At 44.1% G+C, this 14868-nt stretch overlaps 1 protein-coding gene across 1 annotated transcript in view; it reads left to right on the forward strand.

Moving 5' to 3' along the window:
* Positions 1-14868, forward strand: part of GAS6 (growth arrest specific 6) — a 49846-nt gene that overhangs the window by 12067 nt on the left and 22911 nt on the right. The window contains exons 3-4 of the mRNA XM_079972690.1: positions 7938-7962; positions 8506-8568. Coding sequence (XP_079828816.1) covers positions 7938-7962; positions 8506-8568 — 88 coding nt within the window. The remainder of the gene's footprint in view (positions 1-7937; positions 7963-8505; positions 8569-14868) is intronic.

The following is a 14868-nucleotide window of genomic DNA, read 5'->3' on the forward strand; positions in this document are numbered from 1 at the left end:
CCATGATCCAATCAAAACGAAGCATTTTAAAGCCTTACTGATATTAAAGGAGAGAGCTGAAGATATGCTTTAGCGTTTCACATTGAAATCCATGGAGCTTGCATGCTTGACTTGGCTGGGTTCATCTTAGGACCACTATAGCCCTCTTCAGGTGTCCAAAGTGAATACGCGAAGAAAGCAGTGAAGATGTATACAGTGGTGCCTCGCAAGACGAAAAGAATCCGTTCCACGATTCTCTTCGTCTAGCGGGTTTTTCGTCTTGCGAAGCAAGCCCATTGACGGCTTAGCGGATTAGCGCTATTAGCGGTTTAGCGGCTTTTAGTGGCTTTTAGCGGCTTATCGGCTTATCAGATAAGCGGTTTAGTGGCTTAGAAAAAGGGGGGGGGAAAGGGGGGAAACCCGCAGGAACTCGCAAGACATTTTCGTCTTGCAAAGCAAGCCCATAGGAAATTCGTTTTGCGAAGCACCTCCAAAACGGAAAACTCTTTCGTCTAGCGAGTTTTCCGTCTTGCGAGGCATTCGTCTTGCGGGGCACCACTGTATGTTCATGACTCCATTCCCGGTGGGGACCTTCAAGGGAAGGTTTGAAGGAGGTTTCAGCTGAACACTGTTGGGTACCCAGCAATATCCGGCTTCCCTGATTGTACAGAGGCTTGTAGGTAGTACATTCATCCAAATGTGCTGGGAATCCCCCTTCATACTGTCCCATTCAATGTGGGAATTCAGGGCAATGGGTGTGTGGTGATGGTTGTGGCGCATGTTGCTTGAATGTGCAAACAGGACTTCATTGGCCAAGGACTATCTAAACATGGCAACTGCATTTTGTGCAGGGTTTTTTTTTTTTAAGTATGTTATTATTTTTTGTAGTAGGTTCCTAATAATGCACTGCTGACCAAATGATAAATATAGTAGCAGTTACTCTTCTTTTCTACAAAGGAAGTTTGGCAGCCACAATAATGAGACCACTTCTAATAATGGAAATATTTAGATATAAAGATATAAATGGCTATCTAAATGTTTATTAATACATTAGAGAATGAGGAAAGAATGTAATCGTGGTGAGGGAATGGAGGATTAAGAGAATATAAAATGTCTTTGGTTTATGTTGGTGAACTTAAGTCGTCTAGACATAAATATCATTGGAAATGCAACCTAAGTCTAGCCATCCTAACAACAGTTACTATTTTGATTTAAATGCTATAAATCTTTCAAATCTGGTAAAAAAAATTCTCCTGAAGAATTTAGCATTGCATTTCCTTGGAGGATTTTACTAAAACGTTCCTGTGTGGATCCATGACTTTACACTGATTAGACGCATTTCAGCATTCAAGGATAATGGACCATTAGCAACTATAGTGCTAGGAAGCTGCATGGGAACATGTCGTTCATTTGCCAGAGGCATATTTAGGGAGTATTGGGTGCCGAGCCGCAGGGGCGCCACAGGGGACGCCACAACTATTTATAATGGAGCACGAGAATGGAGGGTGGGGCACCAAATTTTGGTGTTGCACAGAGTGCCACTGAAATTTGGGACCTCAAGTCCCGCCACTGTATTTACCCAATGACAGCAGAATCCCCCTGTTTTGGACTTGGCTGCAGTTCAGCCAGGTCCAAATATGGGCGGAACAGTTTTCATTGGTACAGTAAGGTTCCTGAAGTGCCCCCTAAATGGCATTATAATTCAAATGCACAACAACTTCGTTGGGTGGGCAAAACTCTAGCTCTTTTCCACTCCTTTCCCTCTCCCTCTCTATGCCAGCTCACCTCCTGGGATTGGCTGAAGGTTTAGGTCTACTCATGTATGAGCAACTGCAGGTGATGCATACATCTCACCTGAACTGAGGAACTGGCAAATTTTTGTCACACTGCAGTGTGATGAAGAAATGCCAGAAAACTGGCTTTTATACACTGGACCAGCAAATGCTTTTTTCTTATTAATGGGTGTTTCAGAAAAATTGCAAGGAAGCATGATGTGACAGAATTGTTTAGTTGCATTCTATCAACCCCCATAGTAGGAAAGCAAATTGGAGAGCAATTTTGACTGGAAAAACAGCTGACAGAAGAAGAGTTCAGCAAACACACACACACCCCAGCCCCCATCTGCTCAGTCATGCTCACAACCTTCTAAGGCTGCTTTTCATTAAAAAAAATGGAGACTAGTTATACAGGCTTCTGTGCATAACTTCTGGTTTTGGTCTTCAGAAACTGGTTCAGTTTCAGGGCAACTCCAAGCCATAAGCCAGTGCCCAAGCCATAAAAATTGTGCAACTCGTGCTGTGGTAAATGAGCCTGATGTAGCTGATTGTTCATCAGGAGTTTGAAGCTGGGAGGCGCCACTTTTTTCAAAACATTCTTAAAATCAGTCTTCATGTTTTATGTAGAGTGTGGTTTGATATTTATTACAGTGGTACCTCGGGTTAAGAACTTATTTCATTCTGGAGGTCCATTCTTAACCTGATGGGGCCTCCCGCTGCTGCTGTGCCACCCCCATGCGATTTCTGAAGCAAAGTTCTTAACCCGAGGTACTATTTCTGGGTTAGCAGAGTCTGTAACCTGAAGATTCTATTAGTTGTTGTTTTTGTTATTTTGAGATCATCACTGTACAAAGATGGAAATAGAGTTCTATTTAAAGTGACTGCTTCTAAGGACTTGGGCCAGAAAAAAGATGTATAATACTTTTCAAGTTTTAAGGCATAGCATTTCTTCTAAATGTTGCTGCCCAGTCTCATTCCAGACATCAGAGAAAATAGTCTGGTGCCTCTATAGGGCAAGCTCACCTTTGTTTTCTGAATGATGCCGCCACCTTAACCTCAGCTGACTTTTTCCTCTATAGGATGCAATTTGCTCTTCCTGTCAGATTAATCCTTTTGGTATAAGCTGAACAGAAATACCAATCTACAGAGTTTCGGAAGCCCGAATAAATAGAAATGTCATGTGCAGGAAAAGGCTATTTCCAGCTCAGCTCTTGTTCTCGTTTTTTGTTTTTCTCAAGAGTAAACGAAACTCTTTGGGCTTTGCAGATATTTAAAGTCACAGATGAATGCCTTCTGAGCAGCCCATTTGACTCTCTCCCATAGAACAGTTCTGGATTAAATGGGCTGTGGATGGAAGTTTAAGCTGCTTAACGAAATTAGAAATATGCAAGCATCAGAAACATAAGTACCAATAGTTTTGTTGTGGGCATCTTGGTGCATTCTTTCATTATCTTGGCCTTAAAAGCCCTCCTCAGCCTCCATAACTCTGTAGAAGTGCTTACAATTTGTGTAACACTGCACTTTTGGCACTCGTGTTATTCATCACTCCTTCCTACCTACCATGCGCTTTTATCTATGAAAAAATCTTCCATTCTCTTCCTTGAATTCCTCCTCATGCCCCACAACAGCTGCTTAATATCCCCTGGGAGCTAAAAGTCTCAAGCATATCATTTTATTTCTGTTGTGCAGTGGGGCAACTTGTATTGCTGTTAACCAGAGGGTTGGTGGTTCAAGCCCACCCTGGGTGACTATGGGCAGGATTCTTCCATTGCGGGGTCCCTTCCAACTCTACAATTATGATTCTACAATCATTTTGTTTGCTTTTGGTGTCATATGCTAGTAAAAGCACTGCATATGGCTGTTGCAACTGTTTCAATTCTGGTCTCATCCTCTTAATCTCTCTCGTCTATTGGAAATGAGAGGTGAAAGCTAAGGTGAGCAAGTATCTGTCAGGGTACAGTAACTGTTTCCAGATCTTAAATTCCTTTAAAAGCTAGGCCAGTTGCTACTTACTTGGCCTTTGACTCTTAAGGTGCACTGATTTTTGCACCAGCTTCTTTTCCTGGAATATATCATGAGAACAGTTTATAGTGTTGGTAACAAACCTTGATTGGAAGTTTATGTTTGATGCTCCACTCCAAAGTTTGATGCTGGCAGGCAGTAATAGTTGTTTCACCTGTAGATTAATTGGGTGTCTTTGAGGGCATAATTGAGAACTTGCAAAATAAGTACCGGTATCTCCTGGTGACAGAGACACTGGAAATTACTAAGTGTTTGGAGGGATTTGAAAAGATTGTCACTAAATCCTGGTGTGAATGGGTTGGGACACTTGCTTCAGCTAAAGAACTGTTGTACAAACTGAAACGGTCCAGAGAACTAACAAACTTTGACTCGTTTTATGGTACATAGCATAGCTTTATTGCATACATCCAGTTGGGGGATCATGGAAGGCTTTGGAGAGACCTGCTTGAAATGACTGCAAGAAAATTTCAGCCCTTATAGTATAGCTCATTCGGTAGAGCACCTTAGGGTTGTGGGTTCAAGCCCCATGTTGGATGAAAGATTCCAGCATTGCAGGGGTTGGACTAGATGGCCCCTCATGGTTCCTTCCAGTGCTACATGATTCTGTGAATACACCACCATCACTGCCTAACACTTGTAATTCATTGTTCTATGCAACTGGTTTTTTTATTACCATTGTTTTCTTGCATGTAAAAATTTGTATTTTTGTATGGTTGTTTGTTGCAAGGTTTTTAACTGTCTTTTTAAAAAGAAGAGCTCACTTTTCTTGTGATGTTCAGATTTGTTGGCAGGGAGAGTTCCTGCCTTTTATTTGAAATGGTGCCTCCCCTATCTGGTAGATTTGTGTTGCGGAGCTGGGGCTCAGTGGTGCAGTGGTAATTTTAAGTGAGCCCGGCCTCTTGGAACCTGGTCAGCACGGCACGGAGGCGCTCGAACAGCTGCTGGTGTGAGTCTGCAGACACAAAGACGTCATCAAAATATGGTACCACGCCCGGAAGCCCTTGCAGGAGACGCTCCATAAGGCTTTGGAAGATGCCAGGAGCCACACTCACCCCGAACTGCAACCGGCGGCAACGGAATGCCCCCCGGTGGGTGACGATCGTCTGGGCTTCAGCAGTGGCATCATCGACTGGCAGTTGTTGATAGGCTTGGGCAAGGTCCAGCTTAGCGAAGACCTTACCCTCACCCAGGGAATGCAGCAGGTGTTGGACAACAGGAACCGGATAAGCGTGCTGCTGAAGTGCCTTGTTGATCGTGCACTTGTAGTCAGCGCAGATTCTCACCGACCCATCTGGCTTGACAGGCGTGACGATGGGGGTTTCCCACTTGGTGTGGTCAGCCGGCTCCAAAACTCCTTGGGCGATCAGTTTGTCCAGTTGTTCGTCCACCTTAGCCTTGAGAGCAAAGGGAACCCGGCGTGGCTTTAGCTTGATGGGGGCGACTTGTGGATCAAGGCTAAAGGAGATGGGCGTACCTGTATATTGCCCCAAGGTGCCGTTAGAAACCTCGGCAAAGTCTTTGACCAGACCCTCAGTCTCTGCGTTAGAGATGCAGTTGATGCCGGTGACTTCCAGGCCGAGGGCATCAAACCAGTCTAGCCCTAGGAGGCTTGGCCGCTGACCTTCGACCACCACCAACCGGAGCAGGCCCGAAAAATCCTTGAAGGCGATCCGGAACCGGCCAACGCCTACCACGGGAATGTCATTTCCCTGGTAGTCTCTCAGGTGTACGCGGTGAGAGTCGAGTTGCCTTTTGGACACTCTGGGTACCAGTCTTTTGATGGTGCTCCATGACACGATGGACAGGGCAGACCCGGTGTCAATCTCCATGTCACATGGAGCTCCTTCAATGAGCACCGTGACGTTCAGCTTGCGTCGCGTAGGCGAGTCGGTTTGGCCAATCATGGTTCCAGACGGGCAGCGGCAGTTGGTGAGAGCGAAACAACTTTCCTTGGCAGACTGGAGTGAAGACTTGGACTTGCGAGTCGATGAAGGGGGGGTGTCAGACGGAGCCGATCGGCAGACCTTAGCGATGTGGCCCCTTCTGGAACACTTCCTACAGATGGCGTCTCTGAATCGACACTTGGCACGGGAATGGTTGCCTCCGCAGCCGGCACATTCCGGTTGGCCCTTGGACTTCTGTTGGAACTTCCTGCGCTCCCGCTTTGTCTGGTGCACGTCATCGTCTTCACTGGAGGATGCCTCATCACTGCTGGCCTCTTCATGATGCACCGGAACTGGCTCCCTAGCAAGACGCGGGCTGCTGGACTTGCGGATCTCCTGGGCGGAGCGTTCAGCAGCTTCTGAGGCCACAGCCTCCTCAATGGCTTTCTGTAGCGTGAGGTCTGGCTTGGCGAGGAGACGCCATTGCAGATGGATGTCCCGGACCCCGCAGACGATTCGATCCATCAGGGCATCGTCTAAGTCTCGGAACTCACAGTGCATTGCAGCCTGTCGCAGGGCAGTGGTGTAGTTGTTGATTGACTCCCCCTCTGCCTGGTTCCGGTGGTAGAACGCATGGCGGGCAGCAATCTTGGACGGCTTTGGTGCGTAGTGGTTGCGGAGCTTCTCTTGGATCGTGTCCCACGGTGTTGCCTGGACTGCTTCAGGCGCAACCAATGCTCGGGCCGTCTCAAACACCTCAGGCCCACAGAGGCTGAGGAATAGGCCCCGCTTCCGATCCTTTGATACTGCTGTCAGCTCGTAGCAGTCGAACTGAGCGAGGTAGGAGTCCCATGATTCAGAGGCTGGCGCAAACGGCGGTAGAGGCACAAGTGAAGCCATGATTCCGATGCCGGCGTGAAGGGCGATGGATGGAACACAGTGCTCTTAGCCAGAACAGTCAGCTCTGAATTGGTTCTGTCCAGTGATTTCGCTCAGTGATTTCGCTCTGTGATTCAGCTCAGTGATTCAGCTCAGTTCAGAGGCTGGCCGCATCTGGCTGTGCTCTGATGTCCATCGATCCCATCCTCGTCGCCAGTGTTAAGTTGTGGGTTGACATAGCAGACGACACAGCGATTTCTCCAAGTAGCTCTTTATTTTGTAAGCTGGAATAGAACTGACTGCAAACAGCTCAGCCGGCCTGCTTTTATAGGCAGCCGGCTGTCAACATTGTAGCAACAAGAGCCCAGAGTTCCCGCCTAAAATAACTGACGTGGACCTGAGTGAAAACTATCTACAGACCTGAGTGAAAACTATATACAGTATCCCCCTGCTGGCCCAGGGTGAAACTTCACTACATAACACTGACAGTCCCCATAGCCATGTTCCCAAGGCGAGCTCATAGCCATGCTCAACAGAAGTGAACAAGAATGCAAGCAGCTGTGTGTGTGTGTGTGTGTGTGTGTGTGTATCTATATCAGGCTTCCTCAACCTCAGCCCTCCAGATGTTTTGAGACTACAGTTCCCATCATGCCTGACCACTGGTCCTGCTAGCTAGGGATCATGGGAGTTGTAGGCCAAAAACATCTGGAGGGCCGAGGTTGAGGAAGCCTGATCTATATCTATATATAAACATATATACTTGCCACTCAAGAGAAGCACTGCAGCACATAGTATGATACCCAAATCATTAGGACAGGCTGACTTGTAGAATAAACTGGCAAAGCCCCATAGGCTTGTTATGAGGGCAAAGAGGGTTGCTCCTCTCTCAGGTATATTGCTTTGGTGCTCTCAAAAATAAATGTCCTCGCTCCTTCTGTGGAAAAAGACCTGGGACTGTATTTTCCCTTGTTCCTTCTTCACAACACCACTGCTTGGGAGAGCTACATTTCAAGTGTTGAAGGAGAATTTGGCTCTTGAAGCAAGTTTGCAAGAGCTGCTGGGAAAGATTCCGTTTTCAAGTGGGCAGCTGGAACCCTCTGAGCCAGCAGATCTGCTAATGGGTAAGCCACCCAAAATGGCAGCGTTACCAGCCAGCCTATCTGCCCATCAGGTGGTTTAAGGCAGCTGCTCGAGAAACAAGAAGAAATGGTGGCTTCTGGGAAAATCTTGCTTCTGCTGATCTAAAAAAACTGTTGCTAAGCACATACCTTATGACCTCCCTTAAGACCGCATTGCTCAGCTATCAAACTGTCAGGAGCTTATTTTAATATGAATTCAATTGTAGAACCAAATCTATAATAATCATGTGCTCCCCCTTCCCCTTCTTTCTTTCCAACAGGATTATTTTTACCCGGGATATTTGGGTGAGTTGCAGTGATACCCTTTGCTTCGTACTATTTTGTTGTCACTTTCTAGACACAGTTAATATCTGTCCCAAAATGTGCCGTGTAACAGAGCACATCTCTTTATCATCTCACATCAAAAAGAGGCACATTTTATTTGCATACAATTACAAAGAAATACAGTTATAATGACTGGCTATTATTCAGAGAATTGTGACCCTTCAAAATCTGACTATTACCCTATTAAATTTGTGTTGAACATGTAAACACTAGAATCCTGAGAAAACTATATTCTGTCTTGAGTAAATTCTTCAGATTCCCCCTCCCCCCAAACTAAATTAATCACAGGTCCTAATAGCACCATTGTGATATCTGCATTTCAAAGCAACAATATATTTTGACAAAATTAATAACATTCATAGCATTTGAATTGTGTTTTTTCTAATAAGGCAGTTGTAGTCTAAATAGAATAAACAAGCAAACTTGCTGAATAGAATACCAGGAAATCAGAAGTTAGTTAATATGCCAACTTGCTTAGTGATAATGTTTGTTTTTGTTCTTCAGGATGTATTAGGAGGTATGGGTCACCATATACAAGAAATCCAAATTTCCATACATGTGTGCATAGTAAGTATTTTTCATATTTCTATGTTACTAAAAGAATACAGTATTGTTGGTTGTTGGCTTAGATGAAGAGCAAGTCGAGTCCATGTGAATATTGCCCAATGCTCCTTGTAATTCTTCCCATCAGACTTCTACTTTGCTCCATTGGATAAAATATTGCCAGTATTTGCGTTTCATAATAACATGGTTATGGTGGGCAATGATATAGTGGAGAAGGAACATGAAGGAGTGAAGCTCTGGTACTTTTTTGTCATTAGTGATGGCATCATCTGCTGGAGCAAGCTTCATCACTTGTGTAAGATCTTCCAGGATTCGACGACGGCTCTTTCCTGCATATGATTCCTTTGTGAGATAGGCTAGAATCAGCTGGCCCAGTGTTATCCAGTGAACAAAAATTTCCACAGCATGCTAATCACTGCACCAACTTTTCCAGCTCGCTTTGCTATAATGCGGGTGGCACTGTGGTCTAAACCACTGACCCTCTCTTGGGCTTGCTGATCGGAAGGTTGGCGGTTCGAATACCCATGATGGAGTGAGCTCCCATTGCTCTGTCCCAGCTGCTGTCAACCTAGCAGTTCAGAAAGCATGCCAGTGCAAGTAGATAAATAGGTGCCACTGTGGCGGGAAAGTAAACTGTGTTTCCATGCGCTTTGGCACTCATCATGGTGTTCCGTTGCACCAGTAGCGGCTTAGTCATGCTGGCCACATGACCCAGAAATCTGTCTGTGGACAAACGCCGGCTTCCTTGGCCTGAAGCAAGATGAGCGCCGCAACCCCATAGTCGCCTTTGACTGGACTTAACCATCCGGGGGTCCTTTACCTTTTTTTTACCTTTCTATAACAGTTGGGTATAAAACCATGTTTTGCTGCTTTGTAGTATATAGATAGAATGGATCAAGAGACCATGCTTTTGGTTGGCATGCATACCTATGGTACGATAAGGTTAAGATCAATAAGGTCTTTAAGAACCATATTGTCAGGAAAGCAGTTTTTAATGTCTGGACAAAATACAAAGACTTATTGGAAAACAAAACTCCGAGGTGGCTTTCACCTCTGGAAGCTAAGGCCCGAAAAAGACCCAATATGGAGGCCAAATGGCCAAAATATTGGGAAATATTAGAAAAAGATGGAGACAATTGGAAATTGCAGCGTTTGGAGAAAATGAAGGATAAAGTGCGAGACTGGTTACATTACGCTCAGATTAAAGAAGTTTTTAAAAATGACAAAAAGGTAGGGTTCCAGGTGGAGAAATCGAAGTTGGAAACAGAATTGTTAGAACCAAAAAATAAGGTATTATCAAGAATGTATAACTTGCTGTTGAAATGGAATACACAAGACGAAATGGTTAAATCGGTTATGATAAAGTGGGCTCAGGATATTGGGCATAATATCTTGTTTGAGGACTGGGAAAGCTTGTGGACCACTGGGCTGAACTTCACTGCATGTAATGCTTTGAAGGAAAATGTAATGAAAATGATATATAGATGGTACATGACCCCAGTTAAACTTGCCAAAATATACCATTTGTCTGATAATAAATGTTGGAAATGTAAAGAACATGAAGGAACATTCTTTCACCTCTGGTGGACTTGCCCTAGAGTGAAGGCCTTCTGGGAAATGATATATAATGAGTTGAAAAAGGTATTTAAGTATACCTTCACTAAGAAACCAGAGGCCTTCCTTCTGGGCATTGTCGGCCAGAAGGTGTTAAAGAAGGACCGAACATTTTTTATGTATGCAACAACGGCAGCAAGGATACTTATCGCTAAGAGCTGGAAAACTCAAGATCTACCCACACTGGAAGAGTGGCAGATGCAGCTGATGGACTATATGCAACTGGCCGAGATGACTGGTAGAATTCGAGACCTGGGAGAAGAGAGGGTTGAAGAAGACTGGAAGAAATTCAAGATTTATTTACAAAAGTATTGTAATTTGGTCGAAAGCTAAGAAGGATGCTAGATCATAAATAACTGCCTACCATTGAATTAGATTTGAATTTGATGATAAGTGAGATTGAGGAAAATATAAAACTTTTGGAGAATTATTAGATTAAACTAATTGAACGAGATTTAAGAATGTAAACAAGATGATAAATTGCTGGATAAAGTTCACAATGATGTAAGTGGGAGTGGGAGACGTGAGGGAGTCCAAAGAAGTTTTGAAAAATGTGTTATGATATATGTTACATTGTTTATCATTTTTGCATTTTGTATTTAAAAAAATCTTAATAAATATTTATATATATAAAAAAAAGAATGGATCAAGAGACCTACCTGTGTAGGTCTCTTTGGGGAGGTGACTATGGGGACTGTCACGATAAGTTCATGCACTTCAAAATTCCACACTGTGCGATAGGTGACAGGAATAAGTCTAACTTCCCTCCCACCCACCCCCAAAACCCCTCTCTCCATCTCCTTCCCCCATTCTTCTGTGGTCTAAGTATGAGGAACTATTGGGTAACCTCTAAGTTCTGATTTTTCAGTTCCGCACAGTTTAGCACTGGACCTGAGGAGGACAACAAGCGGAAGTTCAATGGTGCAGCCAAGAGTGCTTGCACTATAGCACAACTATTTTGCTGAATGGAGTCCATAGTGATTCAAATATCACCTTACCTTGCAACAGTGCCTAGTCTCCATCCAGTGTAATGCCATTGCAAGAAGGTCTTGGGGCTTAAGAAACAGGAAGGGACTCGCTGACCTTCTTGCAATGGCATTACACTGGATGGAGATGAGGCACCGTTGCAAGGTAAGTTGAGGGAGAGGCTTCTGATTATTGGAGTGCTGTTGGGCCCTCCAGCATCACAGTGGAGGGCATCCAAGCAAAATAAGCAAAGCAAGATTTTTTAAAAAGTTAAATTGCCAAATTTCTGTGGATATTGAGAAGCCAGAACCAGCCTGTAGGGCACAGGTTTTCTATCCCTGATATATAGAATTGTAGCCTAAGTGTCTTATTACAATCTGGTCAAACAGGCCATGTAATCCTGTCAAACGTAGGGAGTCTTTCACTAAATGACATGCAGCCTACTTCACTAAATGACATGCAGCCTACGCTTCACTTTATCTTTCAAGATCAGAACCCATTAACATTGTGAAAGATTCACCTAAAAGTTAACAGATGTGGCTGTAACTTAATTCTGGGATTAATATGCAAAATCTCAGCAATTGCTGCCTACAAAACCCTTTTTATTCAATGGAGAATAACCCTTTTTGCAGTGATTTTAGAGCCTCTCTGCTATCAGTGCTCAGTCGTGTGGTTGTGCTACAAAGTTCCAGCTGCAGGTTTTTTTGTGGCCACCATTTAGTATCTGCAGCCATGACAGCTCTTCCTCCATTCATTGCCACTGCCATCTACCACCATGGATTGGGCCCAGGGGGAAAGTGTAGATGAGTAATATGGCAGATGCAGAGCTTAGTTGACTTGGGTTATTATGCCTACCTGAAACCAGACTGTATGTGTGGCCAGGTGGGCTTTTGGGCCTGAGAGGACAGTAAGAGGAAGTGATGAGAAGTGGTTAGCTTCTACATTAAAAAAAATACCATCACAATCATACCATACCACCTACTTAGTGTTAGAAACTCAGATATATAAGCTAGGTGCCAAATGGCTCCTTTAACCAGAGTTACAGTCGCCAAAACGTAATGCCTAGTTGCCATTTTGGGGCCAGACGACTTGAAAGTCATATTTTTCAATACAACTTTTTGGTTCCTGACAGTTTTCTACTGTTGTCCATCTTTACAACCTGCAATTTTATTTTATTTTGCTAGAGTGTTTTCCTTGTGACAGTGTAACGTGCTTAGGGGGACAGAGTGCCTGGCTCTAATTGAAGAGGTTGGCAAGCATTGTAAATATATACATCTTAATACTTCAGATGGGAAGGAAAAATAGAACGCACTCGGTTCTATTTTTCTATTGTGATGAAAGAAATCAACAAATTATTTGTGTGCTAGGCAGATGGCATGGTGGGGGCTGCGCCATTTGCCTGACGCAATTGCTGCTTGTATTGAGCCAAAGGTGAACTGCTGCGGAAGCTCCGCTAGTGCCATCTTGGTAGTCAAGATAACCCCACAATTAACTGGTAGTAGTTATAACCATGAGGTCATATATGCTTATATTCACTTGCTTTGATATGAGCTAATTGGCTTGCTTTGATGTTATCCATATCTGTGGGCTTGGGGTGCTGGGCTCTGAGCCCAGAAAGGAGAGCTATCTGTAAGATGTGGCTCTTTGCCACCTATGCTCTCATCTGGCCAGGTGAAGTGATGGTGAGTCCTGGCCAAAGTGGCACACACTGCTTTGTGTATAAAGAATGTTTGAACATTTGCTTGGGTGCGGGCAAGCCATCTCCTTGCTGCAGTATCCGTCCCGTGTTTGTAAAGGCTGGGAGACTTGGCAGGCTGATTTGCTGTAAGTCTACACCTTTCTCTTAATAAAGCACTAGAACTTGATCACTCTGATGTTTTTGACATCCTTCTTTGGTATCCCTGCACCCAAACACTCCCATGAGCCGTCCTGCAGTTCAGGGCATTGCTGCATATTGGGATGGGGAACAATGAGGTGGCAGTGAGGTCAGTGCAGTGCATTAAACACATTGCTGGAGAGGCTGGGATAATGAGCATGAGCTCTCTTGATATGGTGGTCACCTTCACCGTTGAAAGTAAGAGTGAAGCAGTGAAACCAAAGATATCCAAAGCATTGTGAAAAGAAATCCTTTGGAAGGTGAGAGAAAGGTGAGATGATTGGATATGGAAGGCCTGTAGCATGCTAACTTTTTGACTAGCTATGTGCAGTGTTAGAAACTGAGATATGACAGCTAGGAGCTAAATGGCACCTTAAACCTAGTTTTTGGGTGCAGCAACGGATTGTCCAGGCGCGGGGGTTTTTGTAACAAGAATACGAAGCTGAAAATGAATGAACTGCAGCGAACATATTATGTTCATTTACCACATGGTCTAGTCCTTTCCCTGCCCACCCCCCTAATATTCTTCAGAGGGTCTCTTCTACAGTCTTCAGAAAGTAGCTGGAAGTGGGGAGGCAGAAAAAGGTCCTCCTTCCTTCCACTCTGGAGTTTTAATCTGAAATCTTAGGCGCAGTACTGTACCCAGAGCTCAGAAATCCCTGATGCAAAATGCACCTAGAACAATGGGAGTTTCAAACACTGCCCATGTGCAAAAAATGTCTCTGTTCAGAGGACAACAACAGGGGCATATATTGTTTGGAAATGAGGCTAAGAATGGGAGTGGTGACCGAGAAATGGAAAGCATGGTTTAAAGAATGCCATCTGCTGAGCGAGAGGGAAGAAGAATAGAACAGTTGCAGTGTTTTTCCTGTGTGTGAAAAATGCTTCACATAACATTTATCTTAACAACAACCTGTAAAGCTGAGTATGTAAAGCTATGAACTCGCTAGGTTGCCTAAGGCAATCTGTTGTCTCTCAGATCCTGGCAGGGAACCTCTTACTTAGAAATGCTTATGCTGTGCCTGAGAGATAGCAAGCCTGCCTAAGGCAACATATTGAGTTCACGGGGTACAAACAAGAAACCTCGCAGCATGCATTCTTGGCTAACAGATTTATACAGTACAAGGAAAAGAGACAGACTGAGGACTGGCGTGGACATCATAGTAAAAAGATGATTAGAATCCCTTGTCCTTTGCTCCTATTGTTCTTAGCATTGGCATAGCTGACACACAGATCTCACCCATGGTAAGATTTATGCCTGAAATGAATTATGGGAGGTGGTAGGCATGATAATTAGTCAAGAGGAAAAGTTAGGGTTCCTTGCTATGCCTGTGCCATAGAGATACATAGAAGATAGAATAGTATAGAACTCCTGGCTTTCTGATTTATGTGGGATACTTACTTTAAGAGGAGAGTAAAGTGCAACTGAACAGGAAACAACATAATACTCTTCAAATGAGTACTGACTTGGCAAAGTGGAGGTGGCAGCTTAGCTTGGTTTAATTTTACTGCAGCCAAAGGATTTTTGTGTGCGTCTGTGGGATCTGTTTTGCTGCATTGGCTGTTTTCAATATGACTTTGTGAATATCTCAAATGGTTTAGACAAGTAAGCACTATTAGCAACATTTCACCTGAAATATTTGAATACCATGTTATGTCACTGCTCTGCTGTCTTTTCTGCATCTTGATGATACAGGTATTTGCTGCATTACAGTGCAGACCTGTGGCTGCAGAGTTGCATTCCTCTGATTAGAGAGACTGTGATTATTCACGAAGGCTTCATTAGAGAAAGCTCAAATGTGCGGTTTGGGAGTGCTCCTGTATCCTGCCTCCAACTTTATCTTTCT

Source organism: Podarcis cretensis, assembly GCF_951804945.1.
Source record: "Podarcis cretensis genome assembly, chromosome: 4".
Classification (NCBI taxonomy): Eukaryota; Metazoa; Chordata; class Lepidosauria; order Squamata; family Lacertidae; genus Podarcis; species Podarcis cretensis.